Source organism: Anguilla rostrata, chromosome 9 (assembly GCF_018555375.3).
Source record: "Anguilla rostrata isolate EN2019 chromosome 9, ASM1855537v3, whole genome shotgun sequence".
NCBI lineage: Eukaryota > Metazoa > Chordata > Actinopteri > Anguilliformes > Anguillidae > Anguilla > Anguilla rostrata.
Window position 1 is genome coordinate 33285737 of NC_057941.1, and position 19993 is coordinate 33305729.

Consider the following 19993-nt stretch of genomic DNA (forward strand, 5'->3'; position numbering starts at 1 on the left):
AACAGCACTAAATTACTTAACTTTAATATGACCATGTAAACTTACACCTGCAATGTAAGAGAAGAAACTTTTTACCTCTGCGCTTTTTTTTCGATTGACACGGCGACTGCGTGATTACGTCACTCACGTTTACAGTCGGCCGTCGAATTGTTGTGAGCAGCCCTCCGCTCGAGTCGTATCATTGACTGGAGTTCGGGAATTTTACTGATCCAACTCCACAGAAACCTTGCTCCCACTTCCCACTGCAGACGGCAAAGTAGCCTGTTCGTCATTTCTCTCGCTTTACCCGCGGCGCTGCGTGAATGTTGAAACGGCAAGCGGCTACTCTTCCGCGGCAGTGCATGGGAGCGATCTGGAGAAACGAAGAAAAGAAGGTAGGTGTCATGAAATTTAGTCCGCCTGTCCGCTTGCAGGGCTCCCTGTAATCCTACAAAAATAAAGTGATGAAACTGGGGCTTTGATTCTGGTCCGTAATTTCGGAAACATTACTGCAGCAACGGGCAGATAACCACATGACTGAAAGGACAACATTTTGTATGTCAGTGTGAAAAAATACCCAAAGTCATCATTTGAGCTTTGGCCTCTTGCAGTACTGGCATAGGACAGTAATCGCGGGTGAGACATGGCATGATATCGATGAACCGGTGTACAGTGAATTGTGCTTTACTGGTTGGAACTGGTATAGTTGAGTTTTAAGAGCGAACAAGTCATATTTAGACCTTCCGTAATACCTATTGCGACCGAAAGTATCAAATAACCACAGCCCTATTAAACTGGGATGTGTCCTGTTTGGAAATTAGGGGGTTTGTAAAATCTGCTTGAAGCAGAGTTCTGCCGGTTGTTGTTCAAAGCAAACGAATGACGTACGTAATGTATGAAGTACTGCACCTCCGAAATGATCTCGTACGTGAACCGTGGAGCGAAGAGAAGCTGGACACATTATAGCTACCTGGCTATTTATGTGTGTGTCTGTGTGTGGGTGTGCGTGCGTGTATGAGCAGACTGAGGCACGCCCAGAATAGCATATTAACCATTTGTACGCATACGAATGACCACATGGTCATGTATGCCTGTTTTATTAATTGCAAAATAAATATTCCAGTTGCACGCAGTTCAATATATTATGGTATTCAGACAATTTCTTTGTTGTTGTTTTGGCTTGGTACTCCAGCTCATTGGATTTGAAATGAAACAATGACTAATGACTATCTGAAATCCAGAATTGCAAGCTCTTTATACATTGTCCACACATTTTAGGGGACCAAAAGTAATTGTACAAATTAACATTATCTTAAATTAAGTTGTCATATTTATGACTTGCATTTAAATTCTGTGCATCCGATGACTGGCTTAATTCTTAGGCGCCAGGTCTGTACTGCAGCCATGTTCAGCTCCCGTTTGTTTTTGGGGGTTTTTCAAAGCCTCCAGAAACTAAATTTTGAGAGTTCCTGGGTTGGCAGGATTGATTGCCTCAAAACATTCCTGTTCGTATACTGGGACATATACAGTACAATAGAACAACCTTGGGTGTAATTTGATATCTCATAAAAAACACGTTTTCAACATACAAAAATGCCAAGTTACTCACACATACAAGACATAGGCTACATCGTCTATAACTCATTCATTAAGACTGCCAAAATCCAGGCCTGCCATTAAAAGTATTGATATCAAAATGACGCCAAGTTACGGTACTACAAACAATATAGGCTATCTTGCTTCGCCAAAATTAAATAAGATGTATTCCAAAGCAATGCTACCCAATATTTCCTCAATTCTTTCAAGTCACTTGGCCCTGTGCGTATAAGCATGCAGTACATGGACAGGCCAAACATATGTGTGGATGGGTTTCTCACAGTCAAGATTGATTGAATAGGCATCTATATGTCCAATTTGTATTAGTATGTATGTATTTCGCTGCCCAGCCTTTCTGTTGCGTGAATGATTGTATGTTTCTTGGTATAAATGTCTGTTCGTAAATGTGAATGTAACATGCTGCCAGGGAGATGTCCCCATGGGGATAAAGAAGTTGTCTATGTATGTATGTACAATATGTATTTTACACGCAGTATTTATTGTACGTAGGAAATATACAATCACTTGCACATTTACTGAAATTCAGTTCAGAAGCAAGTATAAACATATGTTTTCTGGAGAAATATGCTTCCTGTAGTTACTGACCAGCAGTTTTCCACATGAATTTCAATGTGTTCCATGAGGCAATTCGAAATATTTGACACTTTGATCTGACACAAAGTTTGCATGACATTGTAAAATGGTAAGATTACAAAACACAGGGCCAAGTGACTTGAAAGAATTGAGGAAATATTGGGTAGCATTGCTTTGGAATACATCTTATTTAATTTTGGCGAAGCAAGATAGCCTATATTGTTTGTAGTACCGTAACTTGGCGTCATTTTGATATCAATACTTTTAATGGCAGGCCTGGATTTTGGCAGTCTGAATGAATGAGTTATAGACGGTGTATGTCTTATGTCTCGTATGTGTGAGTAACTTGGCATTATTGTACGTTGAAAACGTGTTTTTTATGAGATATCATTTCTTTTTGCAAAGCGTTTTATTATGAGAGTGAGAAATGCGAAGTGACCCTGTAAGAAACGGTTGTGGATTATGGCTAGCCTTGTGTGAATTTGTACAGTCTGATGAGCGTGTACCGTTTAGCAGTTTCGGTTTGTTATATACGAAAAACAGTGGCTGTGACAAAGGGTGCGGTGGCGTAAGTGTAAACGCATCAGAAACGCAGGTGAAATATGGCCAGTGTATGTACTCACGGATTTGACGGCCATCCAACGAGCTTTGATTGACAAAAGAATCAGCAAGCCCGTAGAATTAGAGCTTCCTAGGTCGCAACTTGTGTACCCTTCTGTCCTGCTCCGTTGTCTGTTATTTCGTGGAGATGGATTTTTAGTGTTTGTAAGGTTTATAAGGCATTTTGATAGGCTTATCTGCAGGTAGGAATCCTCTTCGCTGTTTTGCTTAGCTAGAACCGGAAAACTTGATAGTGGAGAATAGGAGCATACGCATATGTCCCAGCAGGCTTTGCATATGAGAAAATAACGATAGTGTGAGATAAATTAGGAGAAATGATGAAATTGCGTAGTTGAAACAATATTTTTTTAGCAGAATGGGCATGTAGGTGAAGGTTGACATGATCACAGGCTATAGTGCCAAGTAGGCTAAATGAAATGACCATGAGCGAGGTTAGTTTCCTTATCGAACGGTATAGCCTATATAACAGTCTGTATAAAACATTAGTCGTTGAAGTGGAGGGTTAAGTAACGTGTGAAATGTATTGCACTTATGTGCCTTTGTCATGTTCAGTAGTAGTAGTTATAATTATGAGTGAGTCATGATTTTAAATGTAATGTTTTAATGGGGAGTTGCAGAACGTACATTCATAGTAATTGTTTGTATGTGGCTAGATAGAGAACAGGGCGAAGTAACATGAACGTAGAAACGTGGCGTTTGCTGATAAGAAGCTTTTGTACGGTAGCCAAGTGAAGAAATATAGTTAGTAGAAATGGCACAGTGGTGAACTGGTGCAACTTTTTAATAAAAGGAATACATTTGCCGTCATGAAAAGGATATGGGTGGCCGTGAGTGAGTTTTGGTAAAGCAAATATATGCGTAAGAAAACGTTAGTGTAAAAGAGGAAATTATCTGCCTGAGGGCGAGGCGGGATTCAATCCTTCAACCGGAGGTTTACCAGTCTGTGACTTTGTTAGTGCAGCACCATGACATAGCTATGCAATGCGTGAAATATCATTAGCAAACCTGTCCGTGGTTTTAAAGAAGAACACAGGCCAGTAAGCACAGAAGAGCTCCCGTTGAATCCATATGGCTTTGCAATATTGTAGCCGGTTAATAACTGAATGTGCATACGGTACGTCATAATGCAGTGTATACGTTCAGTGAACGGCGGGGAGATATGGTACAAAAGCAATAATTGAGAAGTAGTACACAATTATTAGTGAGGGTAAAAGCAGGTGAAGAAACGTGTTTCTAGCTGGGCTTGAACTTAGGACCTCATGTTCCCAAGGCTGTAACCTTGCCCACGAGGCCACAGGCAGACTAGCTGTTTAAACTGGAACTGTTTCAGAAAAAAGTGTGGTATTTACATACATACAGGCATTAGCAGACGCTTATCCAGACGACTACACAACTTTAATGTACATTTATACAGTGGATATATATGAAGCAATGTAGGTAGTACCTGCTCAGGTACACGCAGGTACTTACCGAATCGAACCTGCGACCTTTCTGTTACAAGCCCAGTTCCTTACCCACTGTGCTACACTCCGTCTTTTGCGTGTGTATGCAAGTTTTTGATTGGGTCGTGTAGGTGAAGTTTTGGCTGGTGTCAGTAAAATGTCCAATGGGGAGACATGTTGTTAGTGGGATAGGTGGCAGGAAAAATAAGAATTAGAAGAAGAAGAAGAAGGAGAAAACTCAAAATCCCCTTAGTTTGGGGCTTTATTGTGTGGACATGTGAAGTTGTTTATGAAATCTGTCTGTTGAAATGGGGTCAGAATGTACAGAATTTAATGTTTTTAAGGGCTGATTGTCTGTGGCTGTTGTGGTTATTTCTGTGGGGAACCCTGAAAAGTGCCAAACTCTCGGTGCTGTATAGGTATGGGGCATGCCCCCGCCAAGGTGTAACTTAGCGGGATGGCATACCTGCCATCCCAATCCTCATCTAGGTCTGCTTCTAGAGTCAGAATAGATGTAAAGCTGTAAACCTCTGAGTATTTCAGTATGCTCACAGACACAAAGGCACGTTATTTAGAAACTTGGGTGTATATAGCCTATACCATATACTGTGCTGAGCTGTGTTTAGGCCATTTTGCATTTTTTCTCCTTTTTTGCATTGCATATTTAAATGCAAACCTGTGGGTCAATTAGAATGAAGCAAAATGAGTCCCAGCAACCAATGGGATTTAGTCCTGGAAAAAGTGTGGATCACCGCACTTTGATACAGAAATGTTTGGAAACCTCCCTGGTGTAATTTCTGAAGTTTTGATGAGCCAGTATGGACACCCAGTAGCTACAAGTTTGTGAATCAATTTGTTACATGTAGGCTATATTACAAGTTTGTGAATCAATTATGTATATATGATACTAAAACTAGTATTAGCATTATTAAATTTAAATGTATACTCACACACACACACACACACACACACATATATATATATATAGGCTATATACATATGTGTATGTGTGATGTGTATACATGTAAATTTAATAATGCTAATACTAGTTTTAGATCTTACACATCAAAGTAGGGAAATGCAAAATTTTCTCTGGACTTTTACACAGTCTATGTATATTTCACATAGTTACAGTGCATATTGCTATTCTTTTGAATATTGATGTGCGTATTTTGAATTCTGCTTGTGTGCTTCCAAACCTTGGCCACAGTATGTTGAAATGAGTACAGGTGTGGATATCATACATATGGCCCACTCAGTCCTGCTCTTAGTCCAGGCTCTGATCATCTCTCATCTGGTCTACTGCAACTAAGTCCATTCTGGCCTCCCTGCCTCCACGATCAGACCTCTGCAGCTCATCCAGAATGCTGCTGCTTGCCTGATCTGTGACCTCCCTGAATTCAGCCATGTCTCTCTCCTTCTCATCTCCCTCCACTGGCCTCCCACTCCCTCCCATATCTGCTCACATCGAATTCAGAACCTTGGGGCTAGCCTACACTGCTACCTCTGAGTGTCTGTCTCCCCCCGTGTACCTGCACTCCCAGCCAGGTCACGTCTCCTTGTCTGTTCGCCCCCGCCCACTCCCCCCCCCCTTGGTGGTGGAATGAGCTTTCCGCTGCATTCAGAACAGCAGAGACCCTGCCCATGTTCTGACACATACTAAAGACTCTCCTCTTCTAACCATGGTTCCCCTTACCCTCTCTAGATAACCTTATTTTTTTCCTTCCTTTGTATTTTCCTTTGAACAATATTAGAGTTATGAATATGTAGAAGATAGGCTGTCTATCCTGTAGTACTTTCTTTAGTTACAATACAAATTGTTTTTAGTTAGATTAACATTACACTTATTGATTATTAATGGGCCTCTGTGCCTTCTTAATGGTATCGCATTTTTTGTCTTCCTGTGAGTCACTCTGATCTTTACTTCTCTACGTCTCTCTTGACAAGAGCGTCTGCTAAATGATTATAATATTACCTAATTTACATTGCATTTTTTGTATGAACATCCAATTTTATCCAGAATCTATTAAATTACTCTTATTGCAGATGCACACTGATGCCAGATACTTGCGTATTCACTTTTGTGATATACATTTTGTGTGTGTATAGGACTGTGAAAATGTGTGGAAGCCTGTTTGTTTGAACTGGGAAAACCTGCTGGGAAGTGTAGTTATTCAGGACACATAAGAGGCAGAGCAGGGGAATCATTGCTTTTTTTTTCTGGTCACAAAAGCTTGTGGAGAAGGATTTTCCAGCAGCGGATATAATTAATTATGAAATGTGCTGATACAGCAGTTTCCCTGGTGGTGCAGTTTCCACGGATACTGCAGAGTGTGTTTCTTTGATTAGCCCGACTGTGCAAGCGGAAGGTATCGATGTGTTCTTCTCATTAATTTAGGACCGGGCGGGAAGTCTGACCCTGAGTTCACATTAAACATGCAAGAGCGGAGGAAGTCATTGTTTTTCAGTAGAGGCTCACGGAACTAAACCCCCCCCCAACTGTCTGCAGATCTTGGAGGTGTGCAGTGTGGTGCAGAGTTGCAAAAATCAACTTTAGGTCTCATTCAAACCCTGCACCTGTCACATGACTGCAGAAAACCAATTAGGTAGCAGTGCAGAGGTTCCTGAGGGTATTCCACAAGTTGTAAGAAAAACCCTTCTCCACCTTGAAGGAAAAGCTGAAATCTGCATGTGAACTTCTTGGAACTATATCGGCTAAGTACCTCAGTTCATAAAAATTGGATTGAGAGGTAGATTTCTTTCACTGATTTGACCTTGTAAACAAACCAGAGGCACAAGAGGCAGATTTTTTATTTTGTAATTTTTAAACCGGAAAATGGTAAAAATTTTGTTACATGTACTGTAACATCTTATTTTTAAGCACAAGAGCTGGAGGTCTTAACACTGCCAGCCATTCTGCCCATGCTCATTTCTGATTGGCTAGACACCAAACAGACACAGCACTGATCAGTTAAAATGTAAGTCGCTGGGCTGCTGGTTGGCTCACTGGGTTAAGGCACCATGCTCTGGGGCCCCAGGACCGAACATGAGAACCACTCACCTAGCTGATGGCATAACATTTGTTTGAGTCGTTCTGTGTTCTGTGGTGCTCTATTTTCCATAGGATGTTTACCTTTCTTTGGAGATAAAATGAATGAATATATCACAATTATTTACCTTGCTAGGATGGATATAAACATATTGTTTGTGCAGTACCATCTGAAGTGTGTGTTCCACCAGCCCTCTTTCCACCCCTCCAGGGAGAGACCGGGGATGAAAAAGTCAAACCTGGCGCCGGTCCGTGCGCAGCTTGGCGATAACCCGAGCGCCAGGCCGCCCTGGTCGCGGCTGCGTTCGCTTGCGCTAGCTAGCTAGCGCGGGGGTATTTTCCTGTCCTCGTAAATGCGCTTCCTTTCCTCAGCAAGTGTTTTCTTTTCGTTCTTACTTCTTATCTTGACATTGGGCCCGGGGGAAAAGGTGGCCGCTTTTTTTCCTCCTCCTCCTCCGAGATGAATGGGTGTTGACATGGAGGCCCCGGCCCTGCCTCAGACTCGCCGGAGCTGTGCGCCGCTGCGTAACGAGCGGCTGGAGATCCGGGCGGCGTTTCCCCGGCGATAGAACTGAAGATGAAGTGCGCAAGATAAGAGCCGGAGAAGGACTGATGGGACGGCGGGCGGTGGAGAGTGAGAGAAGTGGGGAAGGAGAAAGAAGGCCCAGGGAGAGGTGATGAAATGACCCCCGGTCGCCCGTGGCCTCGTATAAGACAAACGTAGGAGTGCTCGGCACGGCTGGTTTTTCCCGGGGTGTCGTATTTTTTGGATTCGCCCGCCGGGGTGTGGCGCTCGCGTGTCTTCGATCCCCGTTGTTTCGGGGCGCCCCCCCCCCGGCTGCCGTGGGACCCCGGCGCGGCAGCGGGCGGGTGTTTTACGGCACGGCTGCACAAGGGGGCCTTTATCGCCTGTCCCGCCGGCAGCTCACACAAATCACGGGGGGGGCGAAGGGGGTTGGGGGGTTATCGCCATGCCGACGTAATTGGCTCCTCGTTGGCTGGCACGGCGGGGTGCGGTTTTAACGGCTCACGCCATTTCTCCCGGGGGGTGTCCTTGGTCCCCGCCCTCTCTGTGTTGCTGGGGCCTCGGGGGGGGGGGGGGCAGGCTGTATTGAGTTTCCCTCCAGGCAATTTTTATTCCTATCAATCACAGGGGATGGGTTTAAAAGTCCTCCCATTTTTATACATGTGTGCGTGTCTGAGCGTCTGTCTGTGTGTTGAACTTCATTCTTAAGTTACTGTAACCTGTCCATCTGCCTCTCGCATAAGTGGTGTGATGCAAACCCCGCCCTCTCCTCTCTAGGCCTGCATTTCATCTTTCTGTCCACTCACATTTTTGGGTTGGATACTCTGCTTTGTGAGCCAGATTATTATTGTGGATTGGTGGGTCAGACAGTGGTGGGTGTGGAGCAGGGTGAAATTTGGGGAGGGGGGGGTGGTGACTAGTTGCTCTATCCTGATTGATATCAGTGCCCCTGAGGGGAGGTATCCCATTCACAGTCTGGCACGGGGTGCAAATCGGCATCTGCTGTGCTGAAATTCAGTTGGCCCCTTTCCCCTGCTACCCCCCAACACCCCCCACACCCACAAGCATGTTGGCATGTTACCATGTCGGATTACTTTTAACCGTGAAGGAGAAATACCACGCTGGTGTTCCTGCCCTCTGAAGCCCGTGGAAATGCGTTTCCTGCTCAGCTTCGTTTCGTGCCGTAGCTTCGTCCTGTAAATCACGCATGTTGCAGGTCTTAAATCTGTGATGTCAGAGGCTGTCGCTTAGCCTCTTAGGGTTCAGTCAGGAGGAGTTACGAGCCCTCGGTCAATTAGGGTGGGGGGGGGGGGGGTGGTTGGTGTTCAGAGCTGCGGCTCAGAGGGTCCAGCCCCACAGAGCCCTGCTGAAGCAGAATTTGGGAGGGGACAGGGGGGAAGAGGGGACGGGGGTCATTCGTCACCGTTCCCATCCATCTTCTCCAGCTGAAAGCCGAAGCCAGCGTGAGCAGGAGCTCTAGGGCAGTCCCCCCGGGACCCCCGAAACGCCAGAGCGAGCGTTTAGCGCACACGCCCCTTCACTCAAAGACAGGAAACGCACGGTCCATTAGCGCAGTGTGCTAGCCACGTACAGAGGGGCTTTCTCCTCCTGGCCTCCGAGCTGCCTGCTGAGAGTCTACTGATAGGCGGATCTGCCCTTATATCTCGGTCTTTTCTGAGGCTCATTCCTCTTTCTGAGGCTCATTCCTCTTTCTGAAGGTCATTCCTCTTTCTGAAGCATATTCCTGTTTCTGAGGCTCATTCCTCTTTCTGAAGCTCATTCCTCTTTCTGAGACTCATTCTTCTTTCTGAAGCTCATTCCTCTTTCTGAAGCTCAGTCCTCTTTCTGAAGCTCAGTCCTCTTTCTGAAGCTCATTCCTCTTTCTGAAGCTCAGTCCTCTTTCTGAAGCTCATTCTCCTTTCTGAGGCTCATTCAGGCTTTTTATATTCAGTGTTACGCTTGTGGGCGAAAAATTGTCTCGTCTGGTATTCCGCCACGCGGGTCACATAGAGCAGTTTAGGCTGGAGGAGGAACCGTTTAAACTGGGACAGCTGGTCCTAATATTGTCCCAGTGCTAATGGAGATACATGACTATGTTTTTCTAAACTCCAGGTCTAATTAAACCTGTGTTAAGATTGTTGGTGTTGGTCCTGGGGGTCCAGTTGAGTGGCCTCTGCCCTGCACCGCTGCCCCTCTCTTTTGGGGCTCAGAGACCCTTGGTCCAGGGGCTCCCTGGGTGGGGGGTCCTCAGATAAATGGAAGTAGTCACCCTTTAAAGTGTAGTTTCTTTATGCACCAAAGTATTCAGAGAGTACATTTTGCTCTCTATGTTAATAAGCACTGAATTTTAGGTTTCTACAGTTGACCTTGCAAAAGCAGGGATTCTATATTATATATTATAAACAATCCGAAGACATGCAGGTTAGGGTAATTTGGAGGGTGTTAACAGGGTGCTGCTGTAAAAAGAGCAAGCATGTATAAATAAAAGTTTAATAAAATAAAAATTAATAAAATACTGCCATTTAATAGATACTGTCATGTAGGACAGCTTGCACATATTTGCTCATTTTTACAGTGTGTCCTTTTATACAGCTGGAAGCGTGCTGAAGCAGTTCAGGTTAAGCACTCAGCCTTGCTCAAGGGCACAATGACAGTGTCCTACCTGGCAATTGAACCTGCATCCTTCAGGTAATGAGCCTAGTTCACTAACCGTTAAGCTACAGTGTCGCCCTAAGAACGGGCCCTTCTCAGCAGGAGTGTCCGCTGCAAATCTAGGGGCCTTGAGATAGTTTGGGAACCCCTGTCTTACAGCGCTGACTGGGCAGTGCTGTGCTCTCTCCTTCCAGGTTTGATTGGATCGGTGGTGGCTGAGGGGGCGGGGCAATGAGCGAGGGGGAGGGGCACTTCTACAGTGTCCAGGTGGGCGACTCCACCTTCACCGTGCTGAGGCGCTACCAGCAGCTCCGCGCCATTGGCTCGGGCGCCCAGGGCATCGTCTGGTGAGCGAGCACATAAGCCACAAGCACCCCTTTTAATGCAGCATGTGAAATACCATGTTCAGCCATCTCGGCATTTCTCTGGACTCCATTTTTTTCATTATGTATGGGTAAGAGTATTGGAAGTTTCAGTTTGGTAATGAACATGTTATTGAATTTAACTTGTGTATAGATTACAAAAACACTAACAATAAATAACATTATTATTATTATTATTACTATTATTATTATTATTATTATTATTATTAATAATAATAAATATATTTAAAAAACATCCTTAAATTGGAGTTCATCCAGATAAAATGCCTTTCTCAAGGGTACAAGATCACTGCTACAATCCAATATTCATAACTTGTATTCTGTCCTCTCCGGTGCGTTGCTGCATTGCCTCTCTAGCGTTCAGTCACAGCAGAGCGTGACCCCTGTCCTTCTCCCTTCTCTCCACAGCTCGGCTCTGGACGTGGTTCTGGGCCTTCCCGTCGCGGTTAAGAAACTGAGCCGGCCCTTCCAGAACCAGACCCACGCCAAGCGGGCCTACAGGGAGCTGGTGCTGCTCAAGTGTGTGAACCATAAAAATGTGAGCTGCTCTACCCCCTCTACCCCCCTGCCCCGAAAAACATGAAGGCCCCCTTCCACTTTGCATCCTGAACCCCCTGCTGTGTGTTTCCGCTCATAATATCTCAGAATACTGTGCAAAGAGCCTAACACTGTTTCTTTAGCCCAATACCTATACTGCAGAGAGAGTAGGTTTGTCTTGTTAGGATTCTGTTAGGAGACTGAGAGGAAATTATTTTCTTAAACAAGGGCAGCATGGTGGTGCAGTGAGTACCGAGTTAGGCTAATTTGCTCGCAGTTATGATTGTGTGAGTGATTGGTGTGCGGGTCCTACGATGGATTGGAGTCCTCTCCAGGGTGTAGTCCTGCCTCTTGCCCACTGCTTTCTGGGATAGGCTACAGTCCCCTGACCCCCCCCTCCAACTCTGACTAGGAATAAGTGGTTTAGAAAATGGATGAAAGGATGGCTTTTATTCACCAAAGCTAGAAAAGCAAACCATTTACATTATTTACATAATCTTACTAATGTATGGGCACATTGTCCCTGTAGGGCTGTTTATTCAAAGTACTGTGAAGTGCCCTGTGGCAGTTAATTTGGGTAATATTACTAAATGAGTCTAGACTTTATTGGTTGATTCTGTAACCTGGGAAACCCTGAATTGCGCACGGTCGCGCTGACTTGCCTGTCTGTGTAACCGTAACCTCCGCAGCCCCCCCCCCCATTAATCACCGCGCTCTCCTCTCCCTCTCGTCCAGATTATTCGGTTACTGAATGTCTTCACGCCGCAGAAGTCGCTGGAGGAGTTCCAGGACCTGTGAGTAGCTCTTGGCTGCCTGCCCCTGTCACCGATCTGCCTGTTAGTAAGGGGAGAGAGCAGTGCAGAGCTTCGGGTTTGGGGAGGGAGGGGGGTTCTGTCTGTGCGGCTGGCGTTGGTGCGGGATTTGAGGGGTTCGCCCGGTCTCCCCCCTTTTCCCCAGGTATCTGGTGATGGAGCTGATGGATGCCAGCCTGTGCCAGGTGATCCACATGGACCTGGACCACGAGAGGATGTCCTACCTGCTCTACCAGATCCTGTGTGGCATCCTGCACCTGCACTCCGTTGGGATCATCCATAGGGTCAGTGTGTAGGGAGCTATCCCATAATGCCATGTGTACCACCAGCAGGGTCTATGTGCGGGGAGCTATCCCGTAATGCCATGTGTGTCTTCCACAGGGTCTGTGTGTGGGGAACTATCCCATAATGCCACGTGTCATCCACAGGGTTCTGTGTGGACTGGGCTGCCCCTCAACAGGGCATCAGTGGGTCCCCTAATGTCATTCATTGGCTGAGAACAGGCCAAAGCTGTTGGATACAGCATACAGCACCTTGTGCATGTGTCATTTACATGGATAAAAGTCGACTGTGACCCTGTTTCCTGCAGGACCTGAAGCCCAGTAACATTGTGGTGAAGGCCGACTGCACTCTGAAGATCCTGGACTTCGGATTGGCCAGGACTGCTTGCACTAACTTCATGATGACCCCGTACGTGGTGACCAGATACTACAGGGCTCCCGAGGTCATTCTGGGCATGAAGTACAAGGAGAATGGTGAGAGGGCCTTCACACAATGCCGTCTTCACTTTAATGGATATGTTGCTTTTATGTAGCACCTTGCAGCCCTTTGAGATATGCGAAGTATTTTACGCGTGTGCAGGGCAGCCATTTTGGCTCAATATGTCCACATTGGCTGTGGTGGAGCTTTGACAGCACGTGTGACTAGAAGTCCACAAGAGTGTTTGAATTTGGCTGTCCAGGAGTATATTCTGACCTGTGTGTGTGTGTGCGCATACGTGTGCATGTTCTCTGTTGTGTTCCCAGTGGACATCTGGTCTGTGGGCTGCATCATGGGGGAGATGGTGAAGGGGAGCGTCATCTTCCAGGGCACAGACCGTATCCTTCCACAGCCATATCTCTCTATCTCTCTGTTTCTCTCGTGCTCTCTCTCTTCCCTCTGCTCTCTGTTTCTCGCTCTCTCTCTCTGTTTTTAAAAAAGCCTCTTTCATTCTTAATGACAGGACTAGACAGGCTGAAAGGCCTGTTCTTGCCATCAAGCGTTCTCTCTCGCTCCATTATCCTGTCAGTCTCCCTCTCTTTGTTTCTGTGTCACTCACAATCACAAGCCGTTTGTAAGCATCCCTTTGTGTTTAATTGTTTATTCATTTCTCCCTTTGAACAAAACATTTATTTATCGACGGTCGATGACTGCTGGAGAATTTCCTGGTCTGTTCGTCCTGAACCTGTCTTATCCCTGCTGGCCTGCACGGCTGCTGTTCCTGCCCTTTAGAGTGATAGTTCAGCCAAAATGGATGTAAATGTCTTTTTTCTGAGATGATGTGTGTGTGTGCGTGTGTGCGTGTGTGCGTGTGTGTGTGTGTGTGTGCGTGTGTTGTGTACTATTGTGATGTGTGTTATGCAGAATTATTTCTGCTACATCAGGGTCAATACGCTGAATAAGCGGGACAAAGACAGCGGCCCAAAGTGCGCCGCAGCGTTTCCTGTGAAACTGCATACGTTTAACAGGAAGAAGACGGATGCAGTCCATCAGGGCACTTCCTGTCCAGCACTTCAGCACTGCTGAGTGAATGAAACGGATGTTCCCAGGATCCATCAGCTTTGCTTGCTCTGCGCTTTCCTCTGGCCTTCACAGTGAGCTCTGTGAATGCCTCATCCATCTCTGGTTTAACCGTCTTTCACAGCAGATGGATCTAACCTGGTTAGAAATAATCGCAAAAATCGAGCCATCCAGCGTTTATCATGTTGGATCTGAGTATAATGCAACTTCATGTTCTTTTGAAATATAAACCTGCTTTCTCAAATCTAACAGTTTGAGAATTTTACTGAAAAAGTGCAGGGTGTAGTGATGTGTATTTATGTGTGTGTGCGTGTGTGTGACGTGCATGACACTGGTGTAGTGTGTGTGTGTGTGTGTACACGCATCGAGCATGCAGTTTTCCTGAACCAGGCGTGTCTCAGACATTGACCAGTGGAACAAGGTGATCGAGGTGCTGGGCACTCCCTCCCTGGAGTTTATGGACCGGCTGATGGAGACCGTGAGGAACTACGTGATGAACAAGCCTCAGTTTCCCGGAGTCTGCTTCAGCGAACTCTTCCCCGACTGGGCCTTCCCCACCGAATCCGAGGAGGACAAGATAAAGAGTAGGACCAGCACACCCGGCCTTCCCTTTTCTCCTCCACCTCTGTCTGTCATCTTCTCTTTTACTCTCTTCTGACCTCCATCTTTTCCCTCCTCTCGCCCACTCCTCTTCCCTATCCTCTCATTTCTCTCTCCCTCTTTTCTTTCCTGTTCTCTTCCCCCCCCCCCTTTTATTGTCCTGTTAAGGTGTGCGTTATATGTCAGTATTTTCTTGTAAATTATCAGACGCGTCCCCATGTTAGGGGGAGAAATCCTATTGCTGAGCGCTTGTGCTGTGCTGAAATCGTTGCTATCGTGCTAAATCCTGTCCTTTCGTCTCGCGGTGGAGACAGCGATGGTGACGGTTTATGACCCCGCCCTCTGTCAACTCTTCCCGCAGCTTGTCAGGCTCGAGACCTGCTGTCCAAAATGCTGGTCATCGACCCCGAAAACCGAATCTCTGTGCAGGACGCCCTTGCCCACCCCTACATCCACGTGTGGTACGATCCGGCTGAGGCGGATGCTGTGAGTGAGGCCATTCTGTTGGTACAGTCCAAACTGAAAGCTATCCGACAAATAATATTCGTTTTTTTATTAACTGGCAGAAGCAAACCTCTTGCTTGTTTAAATGTATTACATTCCGATCTATAGTCTTAATCTATGGAGTTTAATTGGGTGAAGTCACGTTGTTAATGAACTGGGTTTATAGCTCGGTGTTTATCGATCGGATTCTGCTGTTAGCTGTGGTCCGGTTGTACAAAGTACTTATTGTACTGTGTCGCTGATCGAAGCATGTAAATCACCCTGATTAACACTATTCTGCTATCTATTGTGCAAGTGAATAATAGTAGGCCGATCCATATTGCATTTTTAATCCGGAAGGATGTGTTGTAGCCTCCTCCACAGATCTCCGACAAGCAACTGGAGGAGAGAGAACACAGCATTGAACAGTGGAAAGGTACATCGTCTGTCTTCTTCTCCAACCGTGTTATCTGTTCCATGCAAAATCAAGTCAGCTGCTGCTGCTGCACTGTGAGAGCCTTTTCGCCCTCTAGTGGTGGAAGGCTGTTACTGGCACTGACAATGAGCAAGCAAGTTTGTGAGGCATGTCTACTTCCTATCTACTACGAAAATAGAAGCCGCTAACACTGTTCAAGGAATTAATGATGAGCCATTTTTTGTGTCTTTTTTTGTTTTTGTGGCTTTGTAAGAACAGAAAAAACCTCCCCACGTGTATTTCCTTTATTTTTTTTAGAATTGATCTATAAAGAAGTTAGAGATTGGGAGGAGAGGAACAAGAATGGCGTGATGAAGGAGGAGTCTTCCGGTAAGTATGATTCTGTAGATATAAGTGTAAACCCTAAAGCCTGAATGGAGACTGGGAATTCTGAGCCGTGTGCCTCTGTCGCCCCCTGCAGACGCGGCTGTGAACAGCAGCACCACTGCCTCTCAGTCTTCCTCCACCAACGACATCTCGTCCATGTCCACGGAGCAGACCCTGGCATCGGACACCGACAGCAGCAGCACCGACGCCCTGACGGGCCCGCTGGAGTAAAGGCCCTGCCCCGTGTCCCCCTCGCACCCCCTCTCCCTCTTTACCTCTCTCTTTCTCTGCTCATCTGTCTGTTCCTGGCAGCCTCCAACCATTTACAAGGCCTTCCGGCCCCAAGATAAATAAGCAGCTTCCTGTTTTTGTTTTTTTTGTTTTTTTTTTACTATTTTTTTATTTATTTTGCGTCCCCATTTCACAAGTCTGTTCTCATTTTACGTGTGTTTGTGTGCTCTGAATGGCCTGTTCTGTCCTGTGTGTGAGAGGGAGGGGCTGAGGAAGAGAAGGACTGAGGAAGAGCAGGGTTGCTAGGTTTATCGCTCCACGCTCACAACAGCATGGAAATATTGCAAGATATTACTGAGAAACCCCTCAACAGTAGGCCTTTTCAGTACTCTATGGTAAGCTTGAAGAGTAATCCTGTACAATAAGTGTACAGTCTCTATGGTAGGCCTTCACAGTAAGCCTCTACAATAAGCCACTACAGTAAGTCTCTACATTGAGACTCTGGCCCGCAGCCCCGACACCTGTATTACATACAGTAATATTCTACAGTAAGTCTCTACAGTAAGATAAGATAAGATATACTTTTATTGAAGCCTCTACAATGGGCAGAACAACTAGCCACAGTAAAGCGGCAAAGTGGTGACGTTCTTCTCACAAAAAAGACGCACCTAAGGGGCGGTTCCATGCTTCACTTCCTGTTTATTTTCATCACCTCAACTTCCTCAACTTCAAAGTGACGCCGGCTATACGTCCGCTTCTTTCATACGAGTCCAGACAAGCACACTCTTGACTAGAAGACGACTGAAAAAGATCATCCCTATTCAGAGATGACTTTTACTTTTACGTGTTTCTTATTTGTATTCTTACAAATGGAGATTCCTCATCCCTCATTTCTTCTGTTGAACAAGGAAAAAATGAACAGTGTTAATGTGATCCACTGGTCTTTTATTTGGGCTTTACTGGGTGGGTGTCTTTTTAAAAGTAATAATATCGGTGTCTGTCTGTGATTGCTTCTTAGCAGAAACACTGTGCCACCTGACCTGAGTGTTGAGGTGCATGTATTGTACACGAGTACATATCAGTTTATTTTACAAAGAAAACAATGGTCCAGTATGAAAAAATCTGTTTCTACAGAGGTACTGATTGTCAGTATATACTGCAAAAAAAGATGATTGTGATTATGATTTTCAAAATCGTATTAACTTGAAAGCAAAAAGAAAACCAAATGTTGTCGTTCTAAAGACGGTGCACTTTGTGAATGTTGTTGTTGCTGTTTTCCGTCATTCCAATAATAGCACTTACATGTAATAGTAAGTGTGCAAAGATAGTGAAAGTACTGTATAAAAGTAAGAAATTCAATGTTAATCACCCCAAATAAGAGCTCCATGCCTCAGATAGATCCCATGCAAAGGCTTGCGGATATACAGACTGCTTCTCTCCATCTTGGTGTTTAATCTTGTCAGTGCAGGTGGGTATAATGCACTTATTTGTCCTAGTGGCTCTAGCGATCTCTCCTGATGTAAGCTGAATGCCAAGCCCATCCATCGGTTTCTCTCTCACAGTGTTTACATGGCCTGGCAGTGTACTTATGGTCAGAATCCCTTCCAGCTGTGTCTGCAAATGTGGTCAGAAAAGAGATCATATGTGATCTGAGATCAGATGTATCTATAGATGTGTTTTGAAAGAGGTGCACTCAGCTGATCTAAGATCAGGTGTATTTGTAGATGTGTTTTGAAAGAGCTGCGCTCAGCTGATCTAAGATCAGGTGTATCTGTAGATGTGTCTTGAAAGAGCTGCGCTCAGCTGATCTAAGATCAGATGTATCTGAACATGAGTCTTGATGAGCTGCTCTCAGCTCAACTGAGGTCAACATGGTGGAGCCCAGTTTTCCTAGACCTCTGTGTCATAGTATGTGTTTTCCACTTTTTTTTTTTTGTAAATTAGGAAAAAAAGATGTTACTTGTGGGATGTTTCCCTTGCATATCTGTCTCACGCTTTCAGTGATTGTAGCAGTCCCTGCCGTGTGTATTCTTTGTTCCACATTCGCCTGAATTCCTGAAGCTTGGGGGCGAGAGGAAGACCAAAGAACTGCTGAGACACGTGAACACGCAAGTCTCCACACTCCGGAGTGTCCCTCAGAGCTCCAAACAGAACTTCTGGAACCTTCCGTTAGAACGCAGAACTCTGTGGCTGGACTTGGATTGGACTGAATGAGTGAGCTGTGTTTTCAGGGTCAGGGGGGTGGGCTTTACGTTTGAGAACCGTTACCTGGGAAACCGTTCAACCTTACATGCATCCATCATGCCTTAAGAGACTGCTGAAGTGTCAGTGTCAGTGTGCTTGTGTGAGGGAAACTTGAAGACTGTGCGTGTGTGTGTGGCTTCTGTGTATAATTGTATTAGGTTTTATCTACTGTTGTTTTTACCACAATGCGCTATGTTCTTCCTTCATCAAGTGCTTATCTTTAGGCCTTTAATTTTTTTAACTTTCTGGTTCTGTATTCTGACACTGAAATGTGTTATATTTGTGCTGTGAGTGACATTCTGCCTGTGTTTGCACATGTGTTTAACTGTGGTGGCAGTTGTGTCGGTGGAAGCTGTGTGTTTGCGGTGTGCGTGTGTGTTTGTGTGTGAACGTGTATGTGCGTGCGTGTGTGTATGTTGTGAGGGGGTTTGTGGGTCATGTCTCTGTCCAGCATTGTCTTCCTCTTGAACTGTTGCTTTCTGAACAGCACACACAGTAAACTATAAATACTGTAAGTGTACACCTCTATTTTAAGAGCCACTTCATTCCTGTTACAAACAACACCTGAACCATATTTTCGTAGTCTGAGCGGTGACAAATGAATTGTCTTTTTGACACTGAGGTAGATCACTAATTCTCTGTTGTCATGTTCTTGGGATCACTAATTCACTGTTGTCCTAGTCTTTCAGCTCACTAATTCTGTGTTGTCATAGTGTTGGGATCACTGTAATTCACTGTTTTCATGGTCTTGAAGTGTCCCCAAGATTGCTTGTTTAAAGCAGACTCACTCAGAATTCTGCCCTGTTTAAAGCATTCCTAAAGGAGTCTGCAAAAAAAGTCATGCTTTTGAGAGAAAGGAAGGTGCTCTTGTTTTAAATATGTGTCTTTGCGAAAGAAAATTATGTGCTTGGGTGGAGCTAGGGTGTGTTTAAATGCGTCTTTGTGTGGGAGAAAGTCATATGTTTCAGAGAGGGGGAGGTGGATCGTTTGAATGTGTTTCTGTGAGAGAGAAGGAGGTGCGATTGGGGGAGGGGAGGTGCTTTAATTTGTCTGCAGGTGGGTGAAGAGCTTTGGAATGTTTTTCACTGAATTCCTGGCTTCCCCTCGCTTGACCTGTCCAGAGGCTGCCAGCAGGCATTACCTCAGTGGAGGATCTAAGGAGTGCGCTCCACTTAATGAGCTTCTCCGCTCTGATCTGGCTTCGGGTGTTAAAGTAACACAGAGGTCATCTTAGCCTTCGCTTCAGGGCAGCATGAACTGGACAAACACTGTGGCAAGTAATACGCTGGCAATACAGCCCGGCGGTGTATTTCCAATGTCTTACGACTGTGCTGCGTGCGCGTGTGTGTGTGTGTATGTGTGTATACACGTGTACATACGTGGAAGCATTCCTTTTTGCCTGTGTGTGCATGCATGCTTGTGCGTGTGCGTGAGTGTTGTGGCACAGTCCTAACACTCCCCCTGGTGGACACTTCAGGGAAGAAACATTAGCGCTCTGGCTTTTTCACCACCATTTCTCATTTGCTTTCCTCTGAAGCGGAGGTTTGGAGGCGATGAGCATTTTTGCAACTACAGAAAATGAAATGATACGTAAATATTGTGTCGATGTGTGTGGGGAAATACAAAAGGTCAAATCTGCTAAATAAATGCTTGAACAGAGGAC

At 45.4% G+C, this 19993-nt stretch overlaps 1 protein-coding gene across 1 annotated transcript; it reads left to right on the forward strand.

Moving 5' to 3' along the window:
• The first annotated feature begins 104 nt into the window (after positions 1-104).
• Positions 105-19990, forward strand: LOC135263627 (mitogen-activated protein kinase 9-like). The gene is made up of 12 exons (XM_064351898.1): positions 105-374; positions 10654-10806; positions 11251-11380; positions 12115-12173; positions 12337-12475; positions 12781-12946; positions 13217-13288; positions 14372-14554; positions 14932-15056; positions 15426-15489; positions 15787-15858; positions 15950-19990. The coding sequence occupies exons 2-12, from the start codon at positions 10691-10693 to the stop codon at positions 16084-16086; spliced, it is 1263 nt and encodes a 420-aa protein (XP_064207968.1). The 5' UTR covers positions 105-374; positions 10654-10690; the 3' UTR covers positions 16087-19990.
• Positions 19991-19993: the final 3 nt, after the last annotated feature.